The sequence below is a fragment of the Lampetra fluviatilis genome, unplaced genomic scaffold (genome assembly GCF_964198595.1).
Source record: "Lampetra fluviatilis unplaced genomic scaffold, kcLamFluv1.1 SCAFFOLD_1412, whole genome shotgun sequence".
NCBI classification, from domain to species: Eukaryota; Metazoa; Chordata; class Hyperoartia; order Petromyzontiformes; family Petromyzontidae; genus Lampetra; species Lampetra fluviatilis.
Window position 1 is genome coordinate 1 of NW_027621269.1, and position 10000 is coordinate 10000.

The following is a 10000-nucleotide window of genomic DNA, read 5'->3' on the forward strand; positions in this document are numbered from 1 at the left end:
TGTGTGTGTGCGTGTGCGTGGCACAGTAGGGGGCACAGGTGGTGCATCAGCCAGTCATCTCGGTCATCTCGGTCAGTCGCCCCGTGGCACCTGCTGGGTCTGCCCCGTGACCTCCTCCTGCCAGCGGGCGTTCGACACTTCACGTGGCAGCCTCAAGGTGCACTTGGCCTGGCACAAGCGTCGTGGTGACGTCACCGCCACTTAGTGGCGAATAGCGGTTGTTGTTGCGTGCGTGAGTGGATGGGTGGGTGAGTGGGTGGGTGAGTGGGTGGGTGGGTGAGTGGGCGGGTGGGTGGATGGGTGAGTGGGTGAGTGGGTGGGTGAGTGGGTGAGTGGGCGGGTGAGTGGGCGGGTGAGTGGGCGGGTGAGTGGGCGGGTGAGTGGGCGGGTGAGTGGGCGGGTGAGTGGGCGGGTGAGTGGGCGGGTGAGTGGGCGGGTGAGTGGGCGGGTGAGTGGGCGGGTGAGTGGGCGGGTGAGTGGGCGGGTGAGTGAGGGAGTGACCTCCTGCCAGCGGGCGTTCGACACTTCACGTGGTAGCCTCAAGGTGCACATGGCCTGGCGCAAGCGTCGTGGTGACGTCACTGCCACTTAGTGGCGAATGGCGGTTGTTGTTGTTGTTGTGTTTAGTTGTTGGTGTTGTTGTGTTGTTGTTGTAGTTGCGTATTTGGCCAACTCCTTTCGCCCGCTCGCTGACCGTTCCCGTCGACGTTGCCTCTCCGTCCGCGCGACCAGTTTACAGATGGCCGCCGTTGCCATGGCGACTGCTTCCCGACCGTCGTCACGGCTCCAGCTGACGCTGCTGCTGCTGCCGCTGGTGCTGCTGCTGGTGGTGGTGGAGCGGGCACCTCGGTGCAGCGCCGCCACCAAGGGTGTGACGACCACTCTGGACGCCAAGTGGAGCAACACTCCACTGCTGCTTGAGGCCAGGTGGGTGGTGGTGGTAGTGGTGAGTGTGGTGGTGGTGGTGAGTGTGGTGGGTGGTGGTGGGTGGTGGGTGGTGGGTGGTGAGTGTGGTGAGTGTGGTGGTGGGGGGTGGTGGTGGGGGTGGTGGTGGGGGTTGTGGTGGTGGGTGGTGAGTGTGGTGGTGGGGGGGTGGTGGTGGGGGTGGTGGTGGGGGTGGTGGTGGGGGTTGTGGTGGTGGGTGGTGGTGGTGAGTGTGGTGAGTGTGGTGAGGGTGGGGGTGAGTGTGGTGAGTGTGGTGGGGGTGGTGGTGGTGGGGGTGCTGGTGGGGGGTGGTGGTGGTGGTGAGTGTGGTGAGGGTGGGGGTGGGGGTGGTGGTGGTGGGGGTGGGGTTGGGGGTGGTGGTGGGTGGTGGTGAGTGTGGTGGGTGTGGTGGGTGTGGTGAGTGTGGTGGTGAGTGTGGTGGGTGGTGGTGAGTGTGGTGGGTGGGGGTGGTGGTGGTGGGGGTGGTGGTGAGTGTGGTGAGTGTGGTGGTGGGGGTGGTGGTGGTGGCGGTGGTGGTGGTGGGGGCGGTGGGGGCGGTGGTGGCGGTGGTGGCGGTGGTGGTGGTGGTGGTGGGGGTGGCGGTGGTGGTGGCGGGGGTGGTGGCGGGGGTGGTGGCGGGGGTGGTGGCGGGGTTGGTGGTGGTGGTGGTGGCGGTGGGGGCGGTGGTGGTGGTTGGTGGGCGGTGGTGGGGGGTGGTGGGTGGTGGTGGTGGGCGGTGGTGGTGGGGGTGGTGGGGGCGGTGGGGGCGGTGGTGGCGGTGGTGGCGGGGGTGGCGGCGGTGGGGGGCGGTGGGGGCGGTGGGGGCGGTGGGGGCGGTGGGGGCGGTGGGGGCGGTGGTGGGGGTTGTGGTGGGTGGTGGTGGTGGCGGTGGTGAGTGTGGGGGTAGTGGTGGGGGTAGTGGTGGGGGTGGTGGGGGTGGTGGTGGTGGTGAGTGGAGGGGGGTGAGTGTGGTTAGTGGTGGTGGGTGGTGGTGGTGGGGGTTGTGGTGTCTGCGTGATGTCTGCATGGTCTCTCTGTGTCTCTGTGTCTCCGTGTCTCCGTGTCTTTGTGTCTTTGTGTCTCTGTGTCTCTGTGTCTCCGTGTCTCCGTGTCTCTGTGTCTCCGTGTCTCTGTGTCTCCGTGTCTCCATGGTGTCTCCGTGTCTCTGTGTCTCCGTGTCTCTGTGTCTCTGTGTCTCTGTGTCTCTGTGTCTCTGTGTCTCTGTGTCTCCATGGTGTCTCCATGGTGTCTCCATGGTGTCTCCATGGTGTCTCCGTGTCTCCGTGTCTCTGTGTCTCTGTGTCTCTGTGTCTCTGTGTCTCTGTGTCTCTGTGTCTCTGTGTCTCCATGGTGTCTCCGTGTCTCTGTGTCTCTGTGTCTCTGTGTCTCTGTGTCTCTGTGTCTCTGTGTCTCTGTGTCTCCGTGTCTCCATGGTGTCTCCGTGTCTCCGTGTCTCTGTGTCTCTGTGTCTCTGTGTCTCTGTGTCTCTGTGTCTCTGTGTCTCTGTGTCTCCGTGTCTCCGTGTCTCCATGGTGTCTCCATGGTGTCTCCATGGTGTCTCCGTGTCTCCGTGTCTCTGTGTCTCTGTGTCTCTGTGTCTCCGTGTCTCCATGGTGTCTCCGTGTCTCTGTGTCTCCGTGTCTCCGTGTCTCCGTGTCTCCGTGTCTCCGTGTCTCTGTGTCTCTGTGTCTCTGTGTCTCTGTGTCTCTGTGTCTCTGTGTCTCCGTGTCTCCGTGTCTCCGTGTCTACATGGTGTCTCCGTGTCTCTGTGTCTCTGTGTCTTTGTGTCTCTGTGTCTCTGTGTCTCCGTGTCTCCGTGTCTCTGTGTCTCTGTGTCTCCGTGTCTCCGTGTCTACATGGTGTCTCCGTGTCTCTGTGTCTCTGTGTCTCTGTGTCTCTGTGTCTCTGTGTCTCCGTGTCTCCGTGTCTCCGTGTCTCCGTGTCTCTGTGTCTCCGTGTCTCCGTGTCTCCGTGTCTCCATGGTGTCTCCGTGTCTCTGTGTCTCTGTGTCTCTGTGTCTCTGTGTCTCCGTGTCTCCGTGTCTCCGTGTCTCCGTGTCTCCGTGTCTCCGTGTCTCTGTGTCTCCGTGTCTCCGTGTCTCTGTGTCTCTGTGTCTCTGTGTCTCTGTGTCTCCGTGTCCCTGTGTCTGTGCACAGCGAGTTCATCGCCGAGGAGAGTAACGAGAAATTCTGGAACTTCGTGGACACCGTCCAAGACCTGTCAGCTGTCATCGGCGCCGGTGAGTGAGCGGGAGGGTGAGCGCTTGAATGGGTGAGCGGTTGAGTGGGTGAGCGGTTGAGTGGATGGGTGAGTGGGTGAGTGAGTGAGTGGGTGAGTGGGTGAGTGGGTGAGTGGGTGGGTGAGTGAGTGAGTGGGTGAGTGGGTGAGTGGGTGGGTGGGTGAGTGCGTGAGTGAGTGGGTGAGTGGGTGGATGGGTGAGTGAGTGAGTGGGTGGGTGAGTGGGTGAGTGAGTGAGTGGGTGAGTGGGTGAGTGGGTGGGTGAGTGGGTGAGTGGGTGGGTGAGTGAGTGAGTGGGTGAGTGGGTGAGTGGGTGGGTGGGTGGGTGAGTGCGTGAGTGAGTGGGTGAGTGAGTGAGTGAGTGGGTGAGTGGGTGAGTGAGTGGGTGAGTGGGTGGGTGGGTGGGTGGGTGAGTGGGTGAGTGAGTGAGTGAGTGGGTGGTGTGGGTGAGTGAGTGGGTGGGTGGGTGAGTGAGTGAGTGGGTGGGTGGGTGAGTGAGTGGGTGGGTGGGGGTGAGTGAGTGGGTGGGTGAGTGAGTGAGTGAGTGGGTGAGTGGGTGGGTGGGTGAGTGCGTGAGTGGGTGGGTGGGTGAGTAGGTGGGTGAGTGAGTGGATGAGTGTGTCAGTGGGTGAGTGAGTGAGTGAGTGGGTGAGTGGGTGGGTGGGTGGGTGAGTAGGTGGGTGAGTGAGTGAGTGGGTGGGTGGGTGGGTGGGTGGGTGGGTGAGTGAGTGGGTGGGTGGGGTGGGTGGGTGGGTGGGTGGGTGGGTGAGTGGGTGGGTGGGTGGGTGGGTGGGTGGGTGGGTGGGTGAGTGAGTGGGTGGGTGAGTAGGTGGGTGAGTGAGTGAGTGGGTGGGTGAGTAGGTGGGTGGGTGGGTGAGTGAGTGGGTGGGTGGGTGAGTAGGTGGGTGAGTGAGTGGGTGGGTGGGTGAGTGAGTGGGTGGGTGAGTGAGTGGATGAGTGAGTCAGTGGGTGAGTGAGTGGGTGGGTGGGTGAGTGAGTGGGTGGGTGGGTGAGTAGGTGGGTGAGTGAGTGAGTGGGTGGGTGGGTGAGTAGGTGGGTGAGTGAGTGGGTGGGTGGGTGAGTGAGTGGGTGGGTGAGTGAGTGGATGAGTGAGTCAGTGGGTGAGTGAGTGGGTGAGTGGGTGGGTGGGTGGGTGAGTGAGTGGGTGGGTGGGTGAGTAGGTGGGTGAGTGAGTGAGTGGGTGGGTGGGTGAGTAGGTGGGTGGGTGAGTGGGTGAGTGAGCGAGTGGGTGAGTGAGTGAGTGGGCGAGTGGGTGAGCGAGTGGGTGGGTGAGTGAGTGGGTGAGCGAGTGGGTGGGTGAGCGAGTGGGTGAGCGAGTGGGTGGGTGAGTGAGTGGGTGAGCGGGTGGGTGAGTGAGTGGGTGGGTGGGTGGGTGAGTGAGTGGGTGGGTGGGTGAGTGAGTGGGTGAGTGAGTGGGTGAGTGAGTGAGCGAGTGAGTGGGTGGGTGAGCGAGTGGGTGAGTGAGTGGGTGAGCGAGTGGGTGAGCGGGTGGGTGAGTGAGTGGGTGGGTGGGTGAGTGGGTGGGTGGGTGAGTGAGTGGGTGAGTGAGTGGGTGAGCGAGTGGGTGAGTGAGTGGGTGGGCGAGTGGGTGGGTGAGTGAGTGGGTGAGTGAGTGGGTGGGCGAGTGGGTGGGTGAGTGAGTGGGTGAGTGAGTGGGTGAGTGAGTTGGTGAGTGAGTGGGTGAGTGAGTGGGGGGGTGAGTGAGTGGGCGGGTGGGTGAGTGGGCGAGTGGGTGAGCGAGTGAGTGGGTGAGCGAGTGGGTGAGCGAGTGGGTGAGTGAGTGGGTGAGTGAGTGGGTGGGTGAGTGGGTGGGTGAGTGGGTGAGCGAGCGAGCGAGTGGGGCGAGCGAGTGGGCGAGCACGAGAATGAGGGAGGTGAGCGGGCGATTGGCCAAGCGCGCGACAAACGATCGAGTGTGTGACTAGCAGCACTTGCCCCTACATCCTGTTAGAGGCTACGCGGGGGACCTTTGCCTGTGTGTCTATAGCTGCTGCTTGCTACTCGCAGCACTTGCCCCTACATTCCGTCGAGGCTACGCGGGGGACCTTTGTCTGTGTGCGCCAGCAGCTTCTGACCAGGCCTACTACAGCCTGCTGCTCAAGAAGGCGGCGCAGTTCCTGACGCCGCTGCAGCAGAGCCTGCTGCGATATTCACTCTCCACGCGCACTCACTCACCCACGGTGCAGATGTTCCAGCAGGTAGCGCGCTCACCACCACACTCACCACACTCACCACACTCACCACCACACTCGCCACACTCACCACCACCACACTCACCACCACACTCACCACACTCACCACACTCACCACCACCACACTCACCACCACCACACTCACCACCACACTCTCCACGCGCACTCACTCACCCACGGTGCAGATGTTCCAGCAGGTAGCGCGCTCACCATCACACTCACCACACTCACCACACTCACCACCACACTCACCACACTCACCACACTCACCACACTCACCACCACACTCACCACACTCACCACACTCACCACACTCACCACACTCACCACCACACTCGCCACGCGCACTCACTCACCCACGGTGCAGATGTTCCAGCAGGTAGCGCGCTCACCACACTCACCACACTCACCACCACCACACTCACCACCACCACACTCACCACCACACTCGCCACGCACACTCACTCACCCACGGTGCAGATGTTCCAGCAGGTAGCGCGCTCACCACACTCACCACACTCACCACACTCACCACACTCACCACACTCACCACACTCGCCACACTCACCACACTCACCACACTCACCACACTCACCACCACCACACTCACCACCACACTCGCCACACTCACCACACTCACCACCACACTCACCACCACACTCACCACACTCACCACACTCACCACCACACTCACCACCACACTCACCACCACACTCACCACACTCACCACACTCACCACCACACTCACCACCACACTCACCACCACACTCACCACCACACTCACCACACTCACCACACTCACCACCACCACACTCGCCACGCGCACTCACTCACCCACGGTGCAGATGTTCCAGCAGGTAGCGCGCTCACCACACTCACCACACTCACCACCACACTCACCGCCACACTCACCACACTCACCACACTCACCACACTCACCACACTCACCACACTCACCACCACCACACTCACCGCCACACTCACCACACTCACCACCACCACACTCACCACACTCACCACCACCACACTCACCACACTCACCACACTCACCACCACACTCACCACCACACTCACCACCACACTCACCACCACACTCACCACCACACTCACCACACTCACCACACTCACCACACTCACCACCACCACACTCACCACCACACTCGCCACACTCGCCACACTCACCACACTCACCACCACACTCACCACCACACTCACCACACTCACCACACTCACCACCACACTCACCACCACACTCACCACCACACTCACCACCACACTCACCACCACACTCACCACACTCACCACACTCACCACACTCACCACCACCACACTCGCCACGCGCACTCACTCACCCACGGTGCAGATGTTCCAGCAGGTAGCGCGCTCACCACACTCACCACACTCACCACCACCACACTCACCACACTCACCACACTCACCACACTCACCACACTCACCACCACCACACTCACCGCCACACTCACCACACTCACCACACTCACCACACTCACCACACTCACCACACTCACCACCACCACACTCACCGCCACACTCACCACACTCACCACCACCACACTCACCACACTCACCACCACCACACTCACCACACTCACCACACTCACCACACTCACCACACTCACCACCACCACACTCACCACACTCACCACCACCACACTCACCACACTCACCACCACCACACTCACCACACTCACCACACTCACCACCACACTCACCACACTCACCACACTCACCACACTCACCACACTCACCACCACACTCACCACACTCACCACCACCACACTCACCACACTCACCACCACCACACTCACCACACTCACCACACTCACCACACTCACCACCACCACACTCACCACACTCACCACACTCACCACACTCACCACCACCACACTCACCACCACCACACTCACCACACTCACCACCACCACACTCACCACACTCACCACCACCACACTCACCACACTCACCACACTCACCACACTCACCACACTCACCACACTCACCACCACCACACTCACCACACTCACCACACTCACCACACTCACCACCACCACACTCACCACCACACTCACCACACTCACCACACTCACCACACTCACCACACTCACCACCACACTCACCACACTCACCACACTCACCACCACACTCACCACACTCACCACACTCACCACACTCACCACCACACTCACCACACTCACCACCACACTCACCACACTCACCACACTCACCACCACACTCACCACACTCACCACCACACTCGCCACGCACACTCACTCACCCACGGTGCAGATGTTCCAGCAGGTAGCGCGCTCACCACACTCACCACACTCACCACCGCCACACTCACCACCACCGCACTCACCACCACACTCACCACCGCCACACTCACCACAACCACACTCACCACCACCGCACTCACCACCACACTCACCACCACCGCACTCACCACAACCACCTCTACACTCACCACCACTTCCACGGAGAGCTTGGGTACAAGTGCCTCTGTCTCTGTCTCTCTCCGTCTGTCTCTCTCTGTCTCTCTCTCTCTCTGTTTTTCTGTGTCTCTCTCTCTCTGTCTCTCTCTGTGTCTCTCTCTCCGTCTGTCTCTCTCTGTCTCTCTCTCTCTCTCTGTTTTTCTGTGTCTCTCTCTGTGTCTCTCTCTCTCTGTCTCTCTCTGTGTCTCTGTCTCTGTCTCTGTGTCTCTCTCTCTCTGTCTCTCTCTCTCTGTCTCTCTCTCTCTGTCTCTCTTTGTGCCTCTCTCTGTGTCTCTGTCTGTGTCTCTGTCTCTCTCTCTGTCTCTCTCTCCCTGTCTCTGTGTCTCTCTCTGTCTCTCTCTCTGTCTCTCACTCCCTGTCTCTGTGTCTCTCTCTGTCTCTCTCTCTGTCTCTCACTCCCTGTCTCTGTGTCTCTCTCTGTCTCCGTGTCTCTGTGTCTCTCCCTGTCTCTCTCTGTCTCTCTCTCACTCTCCCTGTCTCTCTGTGTGTCTGTGTCTCTCTCCGTGCGTGTAGATCGCTGTGGAGGAGTCTCCCCCCGAGGGTTGCGCTGCGTTCGTCGTGGTTCACGGACTCAGCAGCTGCAGCGCCGACGACGTCAAGAAGCTGCTGCTGACGGCACGCGACAGGTGACCAGCAGCACACATACAGTACACACACACAGTACACACACATAGTACATACACAGTACACACACACAGTACACACGCAGCACACACACACAGCACACAGCACACACACACAGCACACAGCACACACACACAGCACACACACACAGCACACACGCAGCACGCACACAGCACACACACAGCACACACACAGCACACACACGCAGCACACACGCAGCACACACACAGCACGCACACACACACAGCACACAGCACACACACACAGCACACACACACAGCACACACACACAGCACACACACAGCACACACACAGCACACACACACACAGTACACACACAGTACACAGTTCACACACACAGCACACACACACAGCACACACACACAGCACACACACAGCACACACACACACAGTACACACACAGTACACAGTTCACACACACAGTTCACACACACAGCACACACACGCAGCACACACGCAGCACACACACAGCACGCACACACACACAGCACACAGCACACACACACAGCACACACACACAGCACACACCTCCCCCCCACACACAGCACACACACACAGCACACACACACAGCACACACACACAGCACACACACAGCACACACACACAGCACACACACACAGCACACACACACAGCACACACACACAGCACACACACACAGCACACACAGCACACACACACAGCACACACACACAGCACACACACACAGCACACACACACAGCACACACCTCCCCCCCACACACAGCACACACACACAGCACACACACAGCACACACACATAGCACACACACACAGCACACACACACAGCACACACACACAGCACACACACACAGCACACACACACAGCACACACACACAGCACACAGCACACACACACAGCACACACACAGTACACACACAGCACACACAGTACACACACAAACAACAACAACAACCGCCATTCGCCACTAAGTGGCGGTGACGTCACCACGACACTTGTGCCAGGCCAAGTGCACCTTGAGGCCACGTGAGTGTCGAACGCCCGCTGGCAGGAGGAGGTCACGGGGCAGACCCAGCAGGTGCCACGGGTCGACCGACCGAGATGACCGAGATGACTGGCTGATGCACCACCTGTGCCCCCTACTGTGCCAACTTGCTGTGCTTTAGCCACCCGGCGCTCCGCTCGTTGTTGTGAGCGTCGCTCCTCCGCGTTCTCTCCGTGCAGGCCTGCCCCCTACCTCTACAAGGCCGACCATCGCTACCCCTTCGGCGGCGGTGGTGGTGGTGGTGGCGGTGTTGGTGGTGGTGGCGGTGGTGGTGTTGGTGGTGGTGCGGGGGGTGCCCCCCCCCCAGGCCCGGTGGTGGTGGTGGTGCTGTACGGCGAGCTGGGTAGCGGCGCCTTCTCGCGTCTCCACCGCACGCTGGCCGACCGTGCCGCTAGCGGGGAGCTGCTCTATGTGCTGCGTCACTACGTGCAGGTGCGGGGG

At 60.8% G+C, this 10000-nt stretch overlaps 1 protein-coding gene across 3 annotated transcripts in view; it reads left to right on the plus strand.

Annotated features, from left to right (window-relative positions):
* The first annotated feature begins 25 nt into the window (after positions 1 to 25).
* LOC144955019 (UDP-glucose:glycoprotein glucosyltransferase 2-like) overlaps positions 26 to 10000 on the plus strand; it is a 13983-nt gene continuing 4008 nt past the window's right edge. Inside the window, exons 1-6 of one of the 3 annotated variants that reach the window (XM_078885367.1) lie at positions 26 to 157; positions 733 to 927; positions 3081 to 3163; positions 5251 to 5381; positions 8402 to 8514; positions 9739 to 9991. In XM_078885367.1, coding sequence (XP_078741493.1) covers positions 740 to 927; positions 3081 to 3163; positions 5251 to 5381; positions 8402 to 8514; positions 9739 to 9991 — 768 coding nt within the window. In that variant the 5' untranslated portion in view covers positions 26 to 157; positions 733 to 739. Of the gene's footprint in view, positions 158 to 502; positions 545 to 732; positions 928 to 3080; positions 3164 to 5250; positions 5382 to 8401; positions 8515 to 9738; positions 9992 to 10000 lie in introns of those variants that run through there. The other 2 variants (XM_078885369.1, XM_078885368.1) reach the window with 2 other exon arrangements.